Source organism: Tasmannia lanceolata, unplaced genomic scaffold (assembly GCF_043159265.1).
Source record: "Tasmannia lanceolata isolate RefF3 unplaced genomic scaffold, GAP_Taslan_0.1 ptg000037l, whole genome shotgun sequence".
In the NCBI taxonomy this organism is placed as follows: Eukaryota; Viridiplantae; Streptophyta; class Magnoliopsida; order Canellales; family Winteraceae; genus Tasmannia; species Tasmannia lanceolata.
In genome coordinates, this window is record NW_027518714.1 from 44,621,481 (window position 1) to 44,644,111 (window position 22,631).

Genomic DNA, 22,631 nt, shown 5'->3' on the forward strand with positions numbered 1-22,631 from the left:
CCCCCTGTTAACCCCAATAGGTTGGGTTTGGGTTTTTCCCTTGGTGGTAATCTCTTGCTGTTGGGTTTCATCTTGGATATCTCAGATTCGAGTTTGGATTTGGTTCGCAACTTAGTTATTCTTATTTTGTTATCACGCTTCGCAAATCAGGTGCACCCTTTCCATATTTTATTTTGGTAAATCAGACTAAAATGAACAAGACTGCAATTCCCTTTGAGATGGTCAAACGTTAATCGTTTGGACACACCATATAAGGAAGCTACTATGTTGGTAGATAAGGCTGAGCCTAAAAGTTTCACTGCCATGTTGAAAAAAAAATAAGGCCAGTACTTCTTCAAATTGGTAGTCGGATACAGAAGCCATTTGTCATGCTTAGAACTCAAAAAAAAATTTCACTGGTGTTATCGAAGTAAAGGAGACTGGTACAGTGGCTAGTGGGGCAAACATGGAGGTCACTCACACTGGTACTGTGAACTTGGCCCTTTCTTCAGGTAATCAACTAACTTTATGAGATGTTAAAGTAATTACTATTATTTTGGTATATGCACTTCATTTATATGTGGCAGAGTACCCAAGAATTTTGGTGAGAACTTTGTGACCTACCCTTTGGAGAATTATCCATCATCCTATCAGGAAGTGATGAGATCTAGGGACTCTTTGTTATGGGCAGAAGCCATTCATGATGAAATGAGCTCTCTGTTAGAAAATCTAACTTGACAGCTAGTCGATTTGCCAAAAAGGGCTAAGACTATGGGTTGTAAGTAGATATTTGTATGTGCTTATACAAAATTTTGTTATGGTCTTAATCAAACACCTAAATTGTGACATCAAAAATTTGACAAAGTAGTAAAGAGCTTTGGATTTTCTCATCAATTACTCTGATAAATACTTTTACTATCATTTTGTGTCAAATAAGGTCATGATTATTTGCTTGTATGTAGATGTTGATTCTTGTTTCCAATCTCTTTCTGTGGTGAGTAATGTGAAACTAACCTTGGGTAAAGAATTCGACATGAAAAGACCTCGGTGTTGTTAACACCATTCTTGATACGAAAGTAAGTTTTTGAAAGGCAAGGAATCGCCCTTGGCCTAGCCCATATGAAAAAAAATACTTTCCTTATGGAGATGCAGTGAGTGCAAACCGATTGAGACACCATTTTGATTATACCAAGAAGCTGATCTCTAAGGCAGAGACAGTGTGTGCATCAGTTAGATTATTCTAAACTGATTGGTAGTATCATGTTTGTCATGTGTTGCACTAGACCAGACATAGCCTTTATAGTTGGCATGCTAAGTCATTTGACTAGCAATCCTGGCCATGAGCATAGAAATGCCCTAATGAGGCTGATGAGATACCTTTCATGTACTCAAGAGTATGCTCTGAACTATGGTGGCCATCCACTTATTGTGGAAGTTTATTCTGATGTATCATGGGGCTCAGAATCAGATGACAGCAAATTTATTGTTATTGTGTGGAAGTCGAATTGGAACTTTATACCCTAACTTCAGCTATAGATGAAAGCTAAGGGATAAAAAATTTGTTTATGGTTATGGCATTCCACTGACCCGATTAAAGATTAGTTCTTTAGTGGGTTAAGGATTAGTTCCTTATGTGTGTTATGTGATAATCAAGCTACAACAATGGTTGTGAAGAACTCACTCTTTAATGGTAAGAGGAGACACCTTAGGCTGCAACAGGCCATATGCTGAATTATCTCAAGAACACGGGATTATCACTTTGATTGATACGAAATCGAAGGATAATAGGCCGAAGCTCTCACAACAGGGACTAACCAAAGATCGAATATTCAAAATTGTGGGGGAGATGGGGTTAAAGACCGTGTAGACATGTCTTAACCTACATCCATGTTATTTTGAATTTTCGAATCTCCCTCTTTTTTGGCTAAGATAGGCACTTGATATGTTTCGATGATGTTTACAGTTGTTGTATGTCATTCCACATTTGATGACATATCCTTTTTTGGAAAAGGTTGTACATTCCAAACTTGATGATACAGCTTAACTCAAATATGGATAAGATGACTGTAACATTCCAAAAAAGAAACATGAAATGGTTCTTTGCAAAAGAAACTATTTGGTTTTGTTCTTTATTGAAACTTGACAATTAGGAATTGTTATTTGCAAAAGAAGCTGTTTAGGTCTTGTCTTTATTGAAACTTGACAATGATGCTTATGGTGAGAGTGATACTGATACTTTTTCAATCATTTTATAATTGTACTAAGTTCTTCTTCAGGTAGAACTAGATACTTTCGTAAATTATGGAATTGTACTAAGTTCTTCTTCAGGTAGAACTAGATACTTTAGTGTTTTACACAAATGATTGGATTCATTTTTATGAAATCCATATTTGGTAATTCACAAGGATTGGCGAAAAAGGAGGAGCTTGTCTTGATTTGGACTTTGATGAAGATGACTTACTTAAATCTTCTAAAGTCATAAAGACTATGCTTTTATTTCAGTATGTATAGAGTTCACTTTTTTGTGGAACTTTATTTTGGATCTCGATGAGAATCATACCCCATGAATGAATTCCTCTAAGATCAGTGGGGTTCACTTATATGTGAAACTACCTTTTGGTTGAGTTTAGTTTGTTGTATATCTAAAACTCTTGGTTTGTCATAAAAGGATTCGTGTTTTCAGTTGGATTACAGATCTTTTATGATATAGACTATATGGTGATGTGGATGATTCAATATTTTGTTGTGAACATTACACTATCTATCTATTGGATTGTGCTATATGTCGAACATAGGAGGAGATTGTTGGGTATATAATATAACCCATGTATGTTCTAATATAAGCCCAATAAGATAATGGACCGGTGTAGTGGGCCTATTTGGGCTAGAGCCCACTAACCTATTAAAACCCTAGTGTATCTAATATATATAGGGGCTGGAGGCAACAAACTTGGTATTCCAAATTAGATACCTTGGGTGTAATGCTTCAAGCAACCTCTTGCTTGACCTAATTACTCTAACACGTACTAGGGAGGCATACTTGTGGGGGCACATGAATGTACTATTGGGTTATACTTGTGGGCTCGCATGAGAGTATAAGTGTGGCTTACTTGTGAGCCTTGTGAAAACACTAATGGGACCTACTTGTGAGGACCACATAAAAGTATGAATTCGGCCTACAAGTGAGGCCTAAATGTGGGCCTTCATGCGAGTACAAGTAGATCAAATACCTATTCAAATTTTCGTCATTTTATGTAGCTTAAATATATCAAATGATATATATGATATAAATCTAAATATATAGAAAAATTTAAACCATGGTTTGCGCCCCTCTCATTAACTCATTCTCATTTTAACAAAATTAAATGGCTACAATGAAACCTACCTTATTGGACCATGCCGCACCATTTGAGCCATATTGTTTAATGTAATTGTGGTTTAATGTGATGCAGAAATACCTTTTAGGAAATGCATCATTTTCGCATAAGGAAAACGGCTTGCTACGGTATGAACCAAGGTTTGAAAAGACCCTAGCTCATATTGATTTGTCGGCCAATTTTTTTATTTTCTAAATTCTTATTATTTTTTAAGTATAGGAAATAGCAAAGATATTGTTAGCCCGAGGGTTCAACCTTGGTTTTCAAGTTTTGATGACAACAAAATATGTAATTTTATATTAGTTATAATACTAGGGAAATGATAAATGCACTCCTTTTCATCACTTGGGACTAGGGGTGTTTGTTCGGTTGTAATCGAACGGAATAGACCGAAATTTGATAACCAAAATAAATTTCGGTTATCAATTTCGATAATCGAAACTGAACTGAAATTTCCAAAAACCGAACCGATTAAAAATTCAATTATTCGGTTATAAACCGAATAACCGAATAGTGGGAGAAAAAGAGGAAAAAGTAAAATCTTGATTTGGATCGGAGGGCTAGGATCATCCTATCGAAATGGATTTTTGAGCACAACCTAATTAAGTTGTGATAAATCAAATGGACGGTTTTGATCATCCTACGGAGTGGCCATATAGCACTTTTTTTTGGAAAAATAATGGTTTTTATCCATAATTTTGGTTATTCGGTTAACTGATTTTTTTTTGAGATAACCGAACCCGAATAACCGAATTTTAAAAAAAATAACCAAAACCGAACCGAATAATGAACACCCCTATTGGGACACCCAGCTGCATTGTGCGTGGCAATCAGAACCGGTTATTCCTTCAAATGTGATACATCAGCACCTTTGCAATCATAGATACACTGTAGCTGGGTGTCCCAAGTAATGAAAAGGGTGCATTTATCATCTCCCTAATACTGATGCTTAAATGTTGTTTAAGTATTCTTCTCAAAGGTCAAAATGGAATATATAGAGCATGGATCACAAAGATTGGAGCATAGAGATAAAGAAAGAAGAAGATCCATGGAGCAAGAAGAGGAGGAGTGAAGACATGAAGATTAAATTGAAGTTTGAAATGTCCAATTGTAAGATAGAATGTATAAACCAATTACTAGTTGTAATTGTGGAGCACAGGGGCTAAATTACGACAAGGGTATTTGAGCTATGAATGAACACATTTCGGGCTATGAACGGATGACCGCGGGTCCTCGTGGGCAACCATGGCTAAGAAATGTGCACAATAATGCAAACCGAATAGATCCTTGCACAGATGATCATGAGCATGGATGGACGTTCGTCCAAGGGACTGGCCTAACAGCAGTCCAACGGACATCCATGGATTGTTTGTTGAGACCCTTTGGAGCCCAAACATTTGTTAAAGGAGTCCAAAGGTCCCAAAACATGCAAACAACACTCATGGGCTTATCTTAGACTCATATACTAAGTGTTAACCTCTTGTGCCATCTTTTGTAAGATCAATTGAGGGATTAGCTTAGGACTTCAATTGTAAATCTTTCTTAAGAGTATCTTGTGAGCATCAATTGTGTGTATTAATCTTATGAGAAGGTTGACTTTAATTTTCTTTATTGTAATTGGTGGACGCCACCATATCAACCCTCAGTTACGAGCTTGGGGATAAAACTCAGTGTTGAGAAAATCCGCCAGGTAAAACAATCCGATCGCGCACAAATTAAACGGAAAGTAAAATTACACAAGCAAGCCACAAGATAAACACCAAGGTTTTAAATGGTTCTGCCAAGCCTACTCCACAGGCGAGAAACACGATCTTCCACTATGAGAAAACAATATACGAAGATTACAATGGATTAAACTCAAACTCACGACCCGCAACCCTTTCCTTGCTTCTCAATCCAAGACCATACAAGAGAGTATTCCAAGAGAAAACCCTAATGTTGTGTTCTTTTACTTGCTTTCCCCTTGGGTTTCCGCAGAAACCACAGTTTTTTTCTGCAGAAACTCTCATTTTCGGTGTTCTTTTAGTTTCCTGGGAAACTTTTTTACCTTACGTGGGAAATAGAAAATATTACGTGGAAAAGAGATTTCCATGACTTTTCTCTCGTGACTTTTCCGATAGATTATATCGGAAACCCTAGTTTCCCTCTTACTTTCCTCGACTCAAGCATGCTGCCGTGTGGAGAAAAAAAAGGGCAAAACTTCATCTTCAACCTCTCACTTGGAAATCGTCGTCAACCTCATCATGCAAACAGTAGGTACTCTCTCTCTCTCTCTCTCTCTATATCTATCTATCTACAAGGTCTTCTATGTTTCTTGTCTTCCTTATCTCTCTCTTTCTCATTTTTTGTATTTTATTTTTGAGAAACCCTTGTGTGCTCATCTTCTCTAAACCTGAAATAGATCTTGTGCTCATCTTCTCCAAGCTGGAAATTTCGTGTGAAACCCTATTTCATGATTTTGAGAAACCCTATTTGAGAAGAAGCCTTATTTTGGGTTTAATAAAATTGGGGGTTTTGGTTGCTAGGGTTTCTAGGGTTTTTTTGACTTTTTGTTTTTTGATTTTTTAACTCAAAGAAGTATGATTCAAACTCTCTCTCTTTTGGTTTTTTCTTTTTACAGAATTTTTGTTTTTTCATTTCTTCGTTAATTTTTTCTGATTTGATATGGATTTGCAGCAAAAGCTCACCCCGTCCCAAATTTGATATGGTTTTTTTTAATTTTCAATATTTTTTACAGATTTGGGTTTTTTGAGGGTTTTGACTAGTCGGTAGGGATTGAATGAATACTTGGGTTTTTGTTATTATTATTGTTAACTCATGATTAATGTTTTAATTGGGTTTTGACCGTTCATGTTTTAATTGTTATTGTTAACTCATGATTTGTTTGAGTACTATCCACTTGTTATTAGATGGACGATAGGAGACTTAGAGCTGAGGATGGTCGCCCCACAAAGCGAGCAGAGTTAATTGTGAGTGTTGTTGTGACAATACTGAGCGCAACAGCCACTGCACTCGTATTCTTCCAACAGTATTACGACGAATACTTATGAAGAGCTCCATACGAAAGCAACCACTTCACAGATCGGGAATTTATTAGGCGTGCCGTGATGTCAGACGGACATTGCAAGCACTTACTTAGGATGAATGTCAGGTGCTTCGAACGATTTGTTCGACTGCTTAGAAGCACCAGCGAACTTCAAGATACAATACATTGCAACGATGAAGAGTATATTGCAATGTTCTTACATATTGTATCTAACAATCAACGGAACCGGTCAATTAGAGCCTTCACACAACGATCAAGTTCCACAGTTTCTCGTTATTTCAACAAGGTCTTGAAAACTATTCTTAGCTTGAAATCCGAGTTTATAAAACCTCCGACGAGTGATTCTGGCCTTATTTCAAGGTAACAATAGTTCAAGATATGTCATGGGAAACAACTATGTTCAACATAATGACTGATATATTTTAACCTATCAATGCGAGGATTGCATCGGTGCAATAGACAGAACTTATATTCCTACTAAAGTGAGAGCTGAATATAAACCTCAGTTTATAATCAAAAAGGTTATCCTTCTCAAAATGTATTGGCAGTCTATGACTTCGATTTAAAATTCAATTACATTTTGGCTGGGTGGGAAGGATCGGCATCCGACTCAAGGATATTAGGAAATGCAACATCACGACCTAATGGGCTTCCTTGCCTTCGAGGTATCCTTTACCTTTCCTTCTACTTATTATGTCGGTTATGAATTGACAATGGCGATACTGAGACAATAATTTATTCATTGTAGGGAAGTTTTATCTCGGCGATGGTGTCTATCCTTTACTTCGTAGTTTTATAACACCGCACCAAGGCATACCGTATCATTTAAATGAAATCAGGGGTCGAATACCACGAACACCAGAGGAACTCTTTAATCACAGACATTCGTCACTCTGGAATGTAGTGGGACGTGCATTCGGCGTCCTCAAGAAGCGCTTTAGAATTTTAAACGAGAAATCGATGTACCCATATGAAAAATAGATTGATATTCTTCTAGCTTGCTGTTGTGTCCACAATTTCATTCGGAGGGAGATGATGATCTTCTTGATGACATCGATCTAGAGTTACGAGCAGTGGTCCCACCTGAGGAAGAAGAGCTTCTCCCATATGTTCCACTTAGTAGGGCCGATGATGCACGTGAGGGGACTAGGATTAGAAATGAATTGATCACGAATATGTGGAATGATTTTCAACGTTGATTTATGTTTAAGGTGTTTGGTTTTGTTTGTTGTTTATGGCTTGACCTCATATGTATCGCCCTTTTTTTATGTTTATGGGTTGTTTGTAGCTTGTTTATGGCTTGACCTCGTAAACTTGTATTGTATGGTCTCATATTATGTATGGTCTCATGAGTTTCTCGTTATTGTATGGTCTCATGAGTTTCTCGCTATTGTATAGTCTCATATTTTTAGGATGGCTGCAAGTCGTGTGGGTAGGAACCATTTCTGGAATACTGAGATGGATAAGGTGTTGGTGGATGCGTTATTGGAACAAGTATCGAAAGGGCATAAGATACCCAATGGCTTTAAAGATGTCGCATACATGGCGGCAAGCAGAGCAATGAATAGTCGATATGGGAAAGATATGACGAAAGAGCATATCAAAAATCAAGTCAAGAGCCTCAAAAAGAAATACATGGCCGTCAACACTATAATAAACACAAGCGGATTTTGCTGGGATGACGTGAACAAGAAGATTGAAGTAACAGAAGATGTCTACAATGCTTGGGTCGCTGTGAGTACAAAGTTACATCTTTGTTTCATTTGTTAATTACTCTTGCTCGTAATATCTATAACTATTTTTCCGTATTTATTGTAGGTTCACCCTGAACATAAGAGATATTTTGCAGAGAAACATGTGTTGATAGATGATCTTCGCCACATTTTTGGCGAAGACTATGCCAAGGGTGGGTGAAGTAGGGATGACGTTGCCCCTAGTCAGGAGGTGCAGAGTTCAGCTCCGCATATAGATGACTTGGGGATTGACGATACCTTTGAAATTTAAACAATCCCAGAGTCTCTTATTGGAACAAGGTGGGTTTTTTTTTGGATTCAAGAACTACGAGGATTTCTATTTCCAATGACCTGGGCACAACACATGTTATGGTACGTATGTTTATGTACTATTTTATAATCTGTTTTCGTATAAAATGACGATTCCTACATCTGTACTTCAATATTCTTCCATGTAGGAAAATTCTGAAGTGATGGGTATTTTGACAGGGCGACATGATTTGTTCGAGGAATCCTGGTTGTTTTTTGGGATGATTATGCAACTGGGCAGTGAGCCCATTAAGTAGGATCTATTGGCATACATATGTAGTTTTTATGTCAAGTCTATGTTGGTTGCCTGATTTATATCTTGGCAATTCTATCTTGGCAACTCTATATTTCTGACAATTTGATTGGCATTGTTATTGTTCAACTCTATCCTGGCATCTCTACATTTGTGACAATTTTATATCAAGTCTATGTTAGTTGCCTGATTTATATCTTGGCAACTCTATATTTGTGACAATTTGATTGGCATTGTTATTGTTCAACTTCTGTTTGTCATGGTTTTCTTATTTTGATTGACTTCAGAGGGTTGAACCCACTTATTTAGACTAGATTCTATGTTCGCATCATTCTGCATGTCAGTTTGTCACAGTTTCTATTTCACAGGTTTCTATTGAGATTCCCTGCAACGAAATGCATATTGTTCTAGTTTCTATTAGTTTCTGTGAGATTTCTGTTAGGTTTTTGTGCAACGAAACGCTCATCTGACAAGTTTTCTGTCAGGTTTCTTTTCCTTCACTTTCCTTTATACCACATCAGTTTCATTCCCTTCACTTCCCTTTCCTTTCCTTTCCCGACGAGATAATTGAGCATAAGAGAAAACCCACGAGAAGAATCCAAGAAGAAAAAAGAACCCAAGAACAAACTCTGTCTCCCTCTCTCTCTCTCACGTTTCCACACGCACAAGATTGCAACCAAGATGCCTTTTTATAGGTTTCTACAACCCACCCCCCCCCCCCCCCGAAAGAAAGAAAGAAAAAGAAGAAGCCACTTTCTATTTTACTTTTGCCTTCCCACCCAAGCAACCCACGTGGGTGGGAAATAAGGCAACTTTCCCAACACTCGGGGTGGTGACAAGGCACCCGATCAGCCTTCGGACAAAAAGCTTGGGATAAAGCTTGGAGTTTGTGGGAAGGCACTAAATCAACCTTCAGAGTGTATGGTTTGATCTTCACCTGTAAGAAGATCGGTTTGGTGATGGCTCAAGGAGGGGACGGCCTTGAGAGAGTGGATGTAGACCAGGTTGGGCCGAAGCATAATAAAATTCCGGTGCACTCTTTCTTGTCCCTCTCTTTATTCCTATTTATGCATGGTTGATTCTCTTATTTCTTAATTTACTTTTTCTTGCTTTAATCTGTTAAATTGCTTTTTAAGTCAACAAAAGTTTTTAATAGGCCAATTCCCCGTCCCCCGGGGTTGCCTCCTGGGCCAACAAATTTAAATCAGATATCGACTATTGGGGTCCAATATATAAAAATATCGGCTAATAATTTTAAAAATATGAAAAACAGTTTAAATCCTAAAAATCACAAAATTTTATATAATTTAAATCCTAATTATAAATATATATTTCTTTAAATTCTTAGAAGCTGTGCAAAATTAAAAATAAATAAGAATTATAAAAATTCATGATCCACATACATGTAAAAAGAAGTGAAATACTTGTAATACATTAATGTTCCTCTTTTATTGTGTCCAGCACCCATGACACGTGGCACACATCTAAGGTAAGCAAGGCATAGAGTCCAATCTTTCTGTCTCATGGTAGTTAATTCTTTAATTTGAAGGCACTTTTGTTAATAATATAAGAGCAACGCTAGAAAGTGAACATTCTATGTGTCCCTGTTTGATAATGGCACTCCTGACCTTATTAAAGACTTCTCTGATTGGTTGATGATAGCTTTTGAGGAATTGCAATAGCCTTTCATAGCTAATTAGAAAGTTTTAGATAGAGATAATTGTCATTTAAACAAGGGGTGCGGATATCATTTCTAAAGTATATGTATATACTTACATATACATATACATATACATATCTATATAATTAGACACGTTATAATCTAATGAAATAGATTAAAGCTACTTGGGATTTGCTAGGGAATTTCGCGGAAAGCCATTTCTGGGCTGACTTTTGCACGAGAAAACAACCACACATCCTCACTTTTCAGCAGATTTTGTCTTGTTCATTTTATTCATATGAGGTGGCTGTTCTCTCAAGCAAAATTCGCCCTCGAAATGGGTTTACACGAAATTGCCTAGCAAGTCCCAAGTTACTGGGCTTGAGCCTCTAGCTCAATGGTAAGTGTTTGTTCTTCAATCTAGAGGTCAGAGGTTGTTAGCCCAAGGGTTCAACAAGTACTCCTATTGAATTGTTTTGATGATTAACAAACTAAATTTGTTTTAAAGGTTTTATACACTAATGATTTCCATTGGCAAAGTTATAATGTTCACAGTGTACCATCCTCAAGAGTGCATGACAAGGTTGAACTCAAGGTTGAACTCGAGGTTGAACTCAAGCACAAGAATGGCAAATCAACTCAAGCATCAATGGAGTTGAGTGAAGACATGTCAAAGCCTCTACAAGGTGCCAACAAGATTGAAGACCAAGTAAATTTAGAATGTAAATGGTCCTCAATGTTTAGTCTAGGTCTATGGCACAAAGGAGAGTTAAAATCAACCTAGATAGAATTTAATGGGTCTGTGAATGTTCATAGTGGTGTCTCAACATTGTTGGACCCTCATGACACTCCATTTATCTTGAAAAATCAAAGTTCCAAAAGCCCAATCAAAATCAGCAAAATATAAGGAAAATCTGCTGGCCGTAGGCTTCTCGGAACTCCGAGAATATTCTCGGAGCTCCGAGCTCGGAACTCCGAGAATATTCTCGGAGCTCCGAGCTCGGAACTCCGAGAATTGTTCCAGGTTCAAAAAAATAGCCGCTCGGAGCTCCGAGCCCGGAGTCCGAGACGACCGTTGGGGTGCGAATATTTTGTGATTTTTTGTCCCCTCTATTTATATGAACCTAGGGACTCTTGGGTTTCCTACCCAAGGACATTACAAAGATTTCAAGAGCACAAAAAGTCATTTGTTCTCCTTCTCTTGAAGATCTTCACTCTCCATCTCTCTCTTGTGCCATTTACCTTAGATTATTCTTGAGAGACCTTAGGACCTTCACTTGTTCAATCTTGTTCTTGTGAGAGTGAGTGAGCTTTACCTTAAATTAGCCTATCTAGAGGCAAGCAAGCTTTTTCATTTCATCTTCTTTGTATTTGGCACAAAGGGCGCCGTAGAAGACCCTTGGAGCGTAGAGCTCGATTTGTACAAGGCGGAAGGAACGCCGTATTTAAGTTCCTTGGAGAAGATAGTGGAATCCTCAAGGAGAGTAACTTGAGAAGAGTGGAGTAGGTCTTGAGATAAGACCGAACCACTATAAAAATCTTGGTGTCAAAGCTTCTTTGCCTCTTCACCTCTTCTTGTGTGGTAAGTTTTCACTATTGCTTTGAATACTATTTTTGATTTCCTATTCAATCTAAAACTAGTGCAATCTAAGTTTTCAAAATTCTTAAAATTTGAAAAGAAACCCAATTCACCCCCTCTTGGGTTGCTAAGTGGAATTTCACTTGGTATCAAAGCATAGGCTCTTACATAGGAATTCTCTTTGAAAACCTACAAGGGAAAGATTCAAATGGCAACCTTTTCTCATAGCAATGAGGGGCAATCCACCACTAGACCTCCCTTCTTCAATGGCTCAAACTATCCATATTGGAAAGCTAGAATGAGAGTGTTTTTAAAATCTTTGGATTTTGATGTTTGGAGAAGTATCCAAAATGGATATAATGAACCTAGTGTTGATATGGAACTATGGGATGAAAATGAAAGAAGAGAATCCACTATCAATGCAAAAGCAATGAATGCCTTGATTTGTGCCTTATCTCCCGAGGAGTTCAATCGAGTTTCTACTCTTGAAACCGCTAAGGAGATTTGGGATATGCTAGAGGTAGCTCATGAAGGGACAAATCAAGTGAAAGAGTCCAAGATGAATCTTCTCTTTAGAGAGTATGAGCTATTCATGATGGACCCAAATGAAACCATTGCCGAAATGCATACTAGGTTCACAAACATAACAAATGGGTTGAGATCCTTAGGTAAACAATTGTCTAGCAAGGACTTAGTTACCAAAATACTTAGGTCTTTACCTAAAGATTGGGATCCTAAGGTCACCGCCATTGAAGAAGCAAAAGACGTATCAAAAATGGGCTTAGAAGACTTAATAGGTTCCTTAACAACTTATGAAATGATTTTAAAAGGAAGAGAAACCTTAAACAAACAAAAGGAAGATACAAAAAGGAAAGGAATAGCTTTCAAAGCAAGAGTTGAGAGTGAAGAGGAAGAGAGTGAAGAAGACACACAAGATGATCTTGCTCTCTTCACCAAGAGATTCAAGAAATTTCTCAAATTCAAGAAAGGAGGCAACTCTAGCCAAGGAAGAAATAGACCCTCAAACAAAGAGGAGATGGGATGCTATAAGTGCAACAAGGTTGGTCATATACGGCCAAATTGCCCACTCATCAACAACAATGACAAGGATAGGAAGAATAGAAGACATGGCAAAAAGGCTTTGTGTGCGGCGGCTTGGGATGAAGGGAGTGCTTCATCCGGAAATGAATCCAACGGAAAGGATGAAGATGACCTTTGCTTCATGGGACTCGCCGATGTAACACAAGACATCTCCTTATCCGAGGTAAATGATGTTGATGATATATCTCATGAATTCTCTAATGATGAACTAATTTTTGCTTGTGAAAAACTTCATGAAAATTTGGATTTACAACTCGCCAAAAACAAAACAATGAAAAAGTCCTTACAAAATGTCACTAGGGATTTTGGGTTCATGAAAAAGGAATTCGATTTGCAAACCAATACAAGTGAAAAATTGTTTTTGGAAAACAAAGCTTTGAATGAAGAAGTAGACAAATTAATCTTTGAAAACAAAAGCTTAAAAGAAGAAAATGAGAAACTTATTTTGAAATGCAAAGAACTTGATTTGACATTTAAAAAATTCTCATGTGGCAAAAATAAACTAGATGAAATTCTTGAAAATAAGCTTGTCTCTCTAGAAAAAAATGGTCTTGGTTACCAACCCTTTTCTAAAGGAAAAGCCTCATTCAAAAATAAAGCTATAGGAAATTTCTCCTACATCCATGCTAACACTAGTGCCTTTATTCCCACTTGTCACTATTGTGGTAGAATAGGACACTTAAGGTTTGCATGCAATGTTAAGAAATCAAAAGCAACAAAATTTATGTGAGTTAAAAAGAATGAGCTTTATGATGTTGCTAACCTTGAAGGACCCAAGAAAAAGTGGGTACCTAAAACTTCAACATGAGCTTTGATTCTTGTAGGTGTGCTTGAAAGGAAAACCCTCAAAGGACAAATGGTTTTTGGATAGCGGTTGCTCAAGGCACATGACGGGAGATGTAAGCAAGTTCGCCTTTGTCACCATGAGTCATCAAGGAAACGTCACCTTTGGGGATGATACAAGAAGCAAAATCCTCGGTGAAGGTACCATTAAAATTAAGGACATTAAGGTTGAACATGTTTTGCTCGTTGACGGTCTTTCATTTAATTTAATAAGCATTAGTCAACCATGTGATCTTGGTCACAAAGTTCTTTTTGAAAAAGATAGATGTAAAATTTTGAATTCCAAGAATAATGAAGTTGAATTTGTTGCATATAGAGATGGCAATATGTATTCATTAGCATTAGAAGACCTTGAAAATCAAAACATCCAATGTCTCTCCGCCATGGATGATAACCCTTGGTTATGGCATAGGAGACTTGGTCATGCTCATATGGATTTAATTTCAAGATTATCTTCTAAGAATCTTGTGAGAGAGTTACCTAAACTCAAATACATTAGAGATAAAGTTTGTAGTGCTTGCATTCATGGAAAACATGCTAAAAACTCTTTTAAACCCATAAGTGTATTATCTACCTCTTGTCCACTCCAACTCCTTCATATGGACCTATTTGGTCCCATGAAGACTAGTAGTAGAGGAGGAAGTAGATATGTATATGTGATTGTTGATGACTACTCTCGATTCACTTGGGTGTTATTCTTAACTAGTAAAGATGAAACCTTCAAGAAATTTGTCAACTTGTGCAAGCGAATTCAAAATGAACAAGGGGTTTTCATAAATGAAATTAGAAGTGATCATGGAACCGAGTTTGAGAACTTTGAGTTTGATACCTTTTGCAATGAAAATGGAATCAAGCACAATTTCTCGGCTCCAAGAACTCCCCAACAAAATGGGGTAGTTGAAAGGAAAAATAGATCTATTATTGAAATGGCTAGAACTATGTTAAATGAGCACAATGTTCCAAGAAACTTTTGGGCGGAAGCCGTTCACTCGGCTTGCTATATTTTAAATAGAGTGCTCATTAGACCTCACCTTAACAAAACACCTTATGAACTATGGAGTGGAACACCCCCCAAAGTTAGCTATTTCAAAGTCTTTGGTTGTAAATGTTTTATATTAAACATGAAAGACACCTTGCATAAGTTTGATTCAAAATCCGATGAAGGTATCTTCTTAGGCTATTCAACCCATAGTAAAGCTTATAGAGTCTATAACAAAAGAACTCAAATTGTGGAAGAATCCGTGCATGTCAAATTTGACGAGTCATTTGAACCTCCTAATGTCATTAATGAAGATGATGATGGTGTCAATCTTCTAGAGCATCTTAGTCAAGTAGAGTCCATTGTCCAACCCTTAGAAAATCTTAATTTAGAAGGTCAACCTATAGAAGAACTTGAAGTAGAAAGTCTTCCTAAACATAGTAGAATCATGTCTAGTCACCCCTCTACTCAAATCATAGGTGAAACCTCACAAGGAGTTAAGACAAGATCTCACTATAAGAATGTTTGTGCCAACATGGCCTTTATCTCCCAAATAGAACCCAAGTCCATAAAAGAAGCTGAAAAGGATGAATTTTGGATGATTGCTATGAATGAGGAACTAAACCAATTTGAGAGAAACCAAGTATGGAGGTTAGTTCCTAGGCCTAGTGATCACCCGGTTATTGGGACTAAATGGGTGTTTAGAAACAAACTCGATGAGCATGGAGATATTCAAAGGAATAAAGCTAGATTGGTAGCCCAAGGTTACAACCAAGAGGAAGGTATCGATTATGATGAGACCTTTGCTCCGGTTGCTAGATTGGAAGCCATAAGGATGCTACTTGCATTTGCATCCCATAAAAACTTTAAGTTGTATCAAATGGATGTGAAGAGTGCATTCCTAAATGGGTATATTATGGAGGAAGTTTATGTTGAACAACCTCCCGGTTTTGAGGATTTCAAATACCCTAATCACGTATATAGGTTGGACAAAGCCTTGTATGGTCTAAAGCAAGCTCCTAGAGCTTGGTATGAGAGGCTTAGCTCCTTCCTATTAGAGAGTGGCTTTCAAATGGGCACGGTTGACAAAATCTTGTTTATTAAAAGAAAAGGAAAAGATATGCTTATTGTTCAAGTCTATGTAGATGATACAATATTTGGTGCTACTAATGATAAGATGTGTGAAGAATTCGCACAATCCATGCAAAAAGAGTTTGAGATGAGTATGATGGGAGAGCTTACCTATTTCCTAGGACTTCAAATCAAACAATGTAAAAATGGAATTTTCATCAACCAAGAGAAGTATACTAAGGAACTCCTTAAGAAATTTGGCATGGATAGCTCTCAAATCAAGCCAACTCCTATGAGCACTTCCACCAAATTAGAAAAGGATGAAAGTGGGAAACCGGTTGATGAGAAAAAGTTTAGAGGAATGATAGGAAGTCTATTATATTTGACCGCTAGTCGGCCGGATATAATGTTTAGCGTGTGCATTTGTGCTAGGTTTCAATCGGATCCTAAAGAGTCTCATTTGAGTGCCGTTAAGAGGATATTCAAATATCTCAAAGGAACTCCTTCTTTAGGATTATGGTATGAACGATCGAATGAATTCAATCTAGTAGGATTTTCGGATGCCGACTTTGCCGGTTGTAGAATTGATAGAAAAAGCACAAGTGGCACTTGTCAATTTCTAGGAAGGTCTCTAGTGTCCTGGTTTAGCAAAAAAAAAAACTCGGTAGCCTTGTCTACAACCGAAGCAGAATACATTGCGGCCGGCGCTTGTTGTGCACAAATCCTATGGATGAAGAACACTCTCATGGACTATAATCTTGCATTTAGTAATGTTCCAATCCATTGTGATAATACAAGCGCCATCAACTTGACAAAAAATCCAATTCAACATTCTAGGACTAAGCACATAGAGGTAAGGCATCATTTCTTAAGAGATCATTCTCAAAAAGGGGATATTGAAATTAAGTACATCCACACCAATGAACAATTGGCGGATATCTTCACAAAACCCCTTAATGAGGATCGATTTTGTGACCTTAGGAGTGGACTCAACATTTGGAGTCTAGATCAAATGAAAGAGTTTGCACATGAAGCATGAATAGAAGACATAATTATCTTTGTATATATATATCTCATATTTTGATTGTGACTACATGGTTTTTGATGATCCAACCCTAACTCTAAAAATCACTCAATTGGTACCCATAGCCCACTTCATTTCAAGGGGGAGTCGGTACCATCACCCTAAATTAAGATACTTAAAACTTTGGCCTTCCGCCATCATCAAAACCCTCGGAAAGTCATCTATGTTCATGCATTGGATCATGGTTGGTTAAGTTGCAACTCAAAATATCACATATAACTCTGTTCTCCTCCCATTCAAAAAAAAAAAAAAAAAATTCTCGGAACTCCGAGATTTTGTCTCGGAACTCCGAGGAAATGAACAGAGGGCTCTGGAGCGTTTCTCGGAACTCCGAGAAAATTTCTCGGAACTCCGAGAATCGGACAGTAGAAAAATAAAAAAAAAACGCGTGTGTTCTCGGAACTCCGAGACTATTTCTCGGAGCTCCGAGAATCGGTCCAGGAGCGTTAAAACTCCTGGATCCGGTTCTTTTTTTTTCATTTTCTCCTCTCCCCTTTCCCTCTTCCTTCCCTTTCTTCTAAAATACTACCTCCATTTTCGTTCTTTCTCTTCCTTTTTCTTCTTCCACAACCCCTTTTCCTCCTTCAAACCATTTCCTTTAACTCTCTTCTTCCTACCAACCCATTTTTCTTCTTCAAACCCTAAAATTTCTCTTTTTTTTCTCCCCTTCTTCTATTTTCTTCCATTCTAGGGCCATTTTCTTGTTTTTAAACCCTTATCCTTCTCTATTTCTCTATTTTTCTCTATTTCTCTCTATTTCTCTCTATTTCTCTTATTCTCCTTCATTTTAGGGCTATCTCTCCACTCACATTTCTTCTCACAATGCCTCCCAAAACCAAAAATCTCAACATTGGAGGCTCCTCCCAAGCTGCAGACCCTGAATACTTTCCTGAAGAAGTTCCCGAGGAAGAAGGGCCTTCTCGGAAGAAGGCAAAGGCAAAGGCTGTAGCGGCTGAGGTTGTGCCTAACTCATTTTTTACTGGGGATAAAGCCAAGAAACTCTGGGCCGACATCGGCACTAGGGGCATCCTCACCGGCAGGTACATTGATCCTCCTGTCCTTCAAAATTTCGACTTACAGACCAAATTTGATGCCCTTCACTGGACATCCATCCTACACCTCAATGAACCAGTATACCCTCGATTGGTGCGTCTCTTCTACGCCAATCTCACAATTTCTCCTTCCTTCTTCAAAATTGAATCCAAAATCAAGAAAACAGTGATCAAACTCAACTATCACACCTTTGCCACTCTTCTTGGGATCAGCTTTGATGGCCTCACCCACTATTTCTGGCCGGAAGATGGGACCCATTCACTTGATGATATCGATCATGACACGGTCTATGGTAGGATTACGCGGAACTACCACTCTGGTATGCCCGTCCAATCCGCCGACCTCATTCCGGTAGCGCGTATGCTTCACAACTTTATGTACCACATCTTCATCCCTCGTGGTGGGATGCGTGAAGCCCTCAGACCCTTAGAGGCCTATCTTATCTACAGCATTCTCGAGGGCCGCCAGCTTTGTCTGCCGTACATCATGTTTCGCTACATGTTTCAGACCCCTGGCCGCTACCGCTCTTCGTTGCCCTATGGCATGGTCCTCACCCGTGTCTTCCGTCACTTTGGCATCACCTTGGATGGTGAACTGACCATGACTCCGACTGCCCCGTTTGATGAGCAGACCTTTAACCGCATGGCTTTGAATCAAGTAGCGGTTGACGATGCTCCTGCCGCTGGAGGCGGCTACGAAGCCGATGCTCAGGCTGCACCGGCCCCGCAGCCATCACAGGATACATCTTCATACTGCACTCGCCAGGATTTGGCTCAGATGCAGGAGGCTATTGAACGATCCATGGCCTCACAATTTGCGCAGCTAACTACTCACGTTGATGAGCAGTGGGCCGCTTATTATCGCTACCTCTCCGGTGACCAGTGGGGCCAGGCGCCGGGCAGCTCTTCTCATCAGCCACCGCCTCCTCCGCCTCAGTAGATGGCTCGAGTTCTCTAATGCTCAGATTTCTATTTCTATTCGGTGTATCTATCTGGTTCTGTTGTGTATCGATAGTCTTTGGACTATCCGCTGGTTGTATGGATCTTTTTTTTTGGGATGTTTTAGGTTTATCTACATCTGTCGCCATTATGCTGTGTCATGAATGCTATGTATGCTGACCGATTGTATGCACTTTTCTGTATGCCATTTCACATCCTCTATATATATCTCTATGTTTCATTCTTTTTGCTTGCATACCATGTATTATGCCTACTCTCTTTATCGCATTTCATGTTACTTGTTCATTTGCTCTCACCTACCCTCACTCCTTTTGTTCCACCTTTTTGGTGATGACAAAAGGGGGAGAATATTTGAGCTCCCAATGCATATATTAAGGGGGAGCAAAGCTCTATGCTTAAAATGTTGCAATCAAATTTTCATCCTTAAAGTAATGCCTTAAATGTTCAATTAAATCAAACTCTTAGGGGGAGCCCAAAGTGTTTTATTCATCCCTAAAGGGGGAGCTCCTACCCTAAAACAAATTATGTTTGTCATCATCAAAAAGGGGGAGATTGTTAGCCCAAGGGTTCAACAAGTACTCCTATTGAATTGTTTTGATGATTAACAAACTAAATTTGTTTTAAAGGTTTTATATACTAATGATTTCCATTGGCAAAGTTATAATGTTCACAGTGTACAATCCTCAAGAGTGCATGACAAGGTTGAACTCAAGGTTGAACTCGAGGTTGAACTCAAGCACAAGAATGGCAAATCAACTCAAGCATCAATGGAGTTGAGTGAAGACATGTCAAAGCCTCTACAAGGTGCCAACAAGATTGAAGACCAAGTAAATTTAGAATGTAAATGGTCCTCAATGTTTAGTCTAGGTCTATGGCACAAAGGAGAGTTAAAATCAACCTAGATAGAATTTAATGGGTCTGTGAATGTTCATAGTGGTGTCTCAACATTGTTGGACCCTCATGACACTCCATTTATCTTGAAAAATCAAAGTTCCAAAAGCCCAATCAAAATCAGCAAAATATAAGGAAAATCTGCTGGCCGTAGGCTTCTCGGAACTCCGAGAATATTCTCGGAGCTCCGAGCTCGGAACTCCGAGAAAATTCTCGGAACTCCGAGAATTGTTCCAGGTTCAAAAAAATAGCCGCTCGGAGCTCCGAGCCCGGAGTCCGAGACGACCGTTGGGGTGCGAATATTTTGTGATTTTTTGTCCCCTCTATTTATATGAACCTAGGGACTCTTGGGTTTCCTACCCAAGGACATTACAAAGATTTCAAGAGCACAAAAAGTCATTTGTTCTCCTTCTCTTGAAGATCTTCACTCTCCATCTCTCTCTTGTGCCATTTACCTTAGATTATTCTTGAGAGACCTTAGGACCTTCACTTGTTCAATCTTGTTCTTGTGAGAGTGAGTGAGCTTTACCTTAAATTAGCCTATCTAGAGGCAAGCAAGCTTTTTCATTTCATCTTCTTTGTATTTGGCACAAAGGGCGCCGTAGAAGACCCTTGGAGCGTAGAGCTCGATTTGTACAAGGCGGAAGGAACGCCGTATTTAAGTTCCTTGGAGAAGATAGTGGAATCCTCAAGGAGAGTAACTTGAGAAGAGTGGAGTAGGTCTTGAGATAAGACCGAACCACTATAAAAATCTTGGTGTCAAAGCTTCTTTGCCTCTTCACCTCTTCTTGTGTGGTAAGTTTTCACTATTGCTTTGAATACTATTTTTGATTTCCTATTCAATCTAAAACTAGTGCAATCTAAGTTTTCAAAATTCTTAAAATTTGAAAAGAAACCCAATTCACCCCCTCTTGGGTTGCTAAGTGGAATTTCAGAGGTTCAATCAGCTAAGTTAACGAAAAACAAAGTCTCAAGTTACTTTAATAAAGGCGCAAAGCATTTTTGTCTATTAGAAAAGTAGAAGGATACCTTTCTCGTATGCTTTTAGAATGTAGCATGTTTGTCACTTTGTCTATTTAGAAAAGTATAAAGGAGGGCTTCATGGCCCATCCCTTCACGTTTGCATCTAAAGTCGTTGGAACAGAAAGTGTCATTGATAAATCATTTGAACTCCAAATTTGTGATGCTTAATGATAGGAAGAAATTCTGCAAGAAAGTAGAACAAATTTTTAAACAGTCACTCAAACCAGGTTTGATTGTAGGAATTTCTTGAAAATGTTTGAAAATAGAAATTCTTTTTTAAGAATTTTTTGCCTTTCTATTGTTTGATTACAAATAAAAAACGGTTACTTGAACCACCAAGCTTCAATTTTTATTTATCAGGATCGTCTATTTATCACGATATCCCTCTCTAATTATATCATTTCCCTCTAAATCGTAGAAACAGAACTTTCCTTGGATAAAATCTTCCGCAAGAAATATTTTTCATGCAATATGAGATCAAACTCCTACGTGTGAATTGATGCAATCAATGCAAACTATGACAAATAAGGTGTTTTCTCTCGAACATAAGTTCATGTGAGATGTTTGGGAGTTGGAGAATGTCGGGCGTGATCAGTCAGTTAGGGGGTGCAACTCGGGTGGGGTTCAACCTGGAAAAAATGTTGGGTCGGGTTGAGTTCGGGTTCAGGTTAACTTTTCCCAACCCGGGTTGAGTTCGGGTTGAGGATTTGGGCAACTCGACCCAAGTGAAACCTGACATTTTTTTATTTTGTTTTGTAAGCTTAAAAGCTCGGGTTGGGTCAGGTTGAACTCGGATCGGGTCGGGTTGGAAGAAAGGGTTCCTCCAGTCGGGTTCGGTTGAACCTCGTTGGGATGGAAATTGGGTCGGGTCGGGCTCAGATTGGCAAAAAAGGTATCTCGGGTCAGGTCGGGCTCGGATTGGCAAAAAGGGCATCTCGGGTCGGGTCGGGCTCAGATTGGCAAAAAAGGCATCTCGGGTCGGGTCGGGTCGGGTCAGGTTGGCCTCAACCCGACCCGAGCTGCACCCTTACGGTCAGTGCAACTTGTACGATGTGTTTGCGTGTGTGGTGAATGTGAGGGTGTTCCGGTCTTTTAGAGGACAATTCGAAATTCAATTCAAGGGGTCAACAACCAAAACTTTTCGTCCCCTAGGATTGGATTTCAGGCGATTTAGAAGAAGAGCGGAATGCCACTTCTTCCTAGGGCTCTAATACCTCTACATAGATGGAAATGACTTTTTCATTACGATGCGATGCCACATGTGGGGATGTCGACCCATGCAGAATGTGAACGATTCGCGGGAAATGCCGTTGTGTGCAAGTCTTCGATGCATGCAGAATGCAAACAACTTTGAGGATTGACAATTATCCGATTGGCAAACTATCAAAACAACACTAACAAACAACTTTGAGGATTGACAATTATTTGATTGGCAAACTATCAAAACAACACTAACAAACGCCAATACGAAGGATAGGGAATTAAAGAGAGCCTCGCCTAAGAAGGTGAATTCATATTTTCATACTTCGATCGAGAAAACTACAGCAATGAAAAATAAGTGACAATGCAAAAAAAGTAAATGATAAAGATAAATGCTAAGACATGTTTGTGTTTGGTTCTTGGACTTCTTCTGAGGCACTTGTCTCCTTTTACAGCTCTTCTCTTGTAACTGCTCTCCATGGTCCCAAATT

General features: G+C 38.6%; 1 protein-coding gene across 1 annotated transcript; it reads left to right on the plus strand.

Annotated features, from left to right (window-relative positions):
* Positions 1–6,265: 6,265 nt before the first annotated feature.
* LOC143861471 (uncharacterized protein At2g29880-like) lies at positions 6,266–8,316 on the plus strand. The gene is made up of 3 exons (XM_077372398.1): positions 6,266–6,384; positions 7,815–8,136; positions 8,221–8,316. Exons 1-3 carry the CDS (start codon positions 6,266–6,268, stop codon positions 8,314–8,316), a joined length of 537 nt encoding a protein of 178 aa, XP_077228513.1.
* The last annotated feature ends 14,315 nt before the right edge of the window (positions 8,317–22,631 follow it).

Excerpts from the sequence above, each read along its gene's own strand:
- LOC143861471 (XM_077372398.1), top strand. The coding sequence starts at position 6,266 with ATGGACGATAGGAGACTTAGAGCTGAGGATGGTCGCCCCACAAAGCGA. Across the intron at positions 6,385-7,814 it reads GCACTCGTATTCTTCCAACA|GATGGCTGCAAGTCGTGTGG; the intron begins GTATTACGACGA and ends TCATATTTTTAG. Across the intron at positions 8,137-8,220 it reads TCTACAATGCTTGGGTCGCT|GTTCACCCTGAACATAAGAG; the intron begins GTGAGTACAAAG and ends TATTTATTGTAG.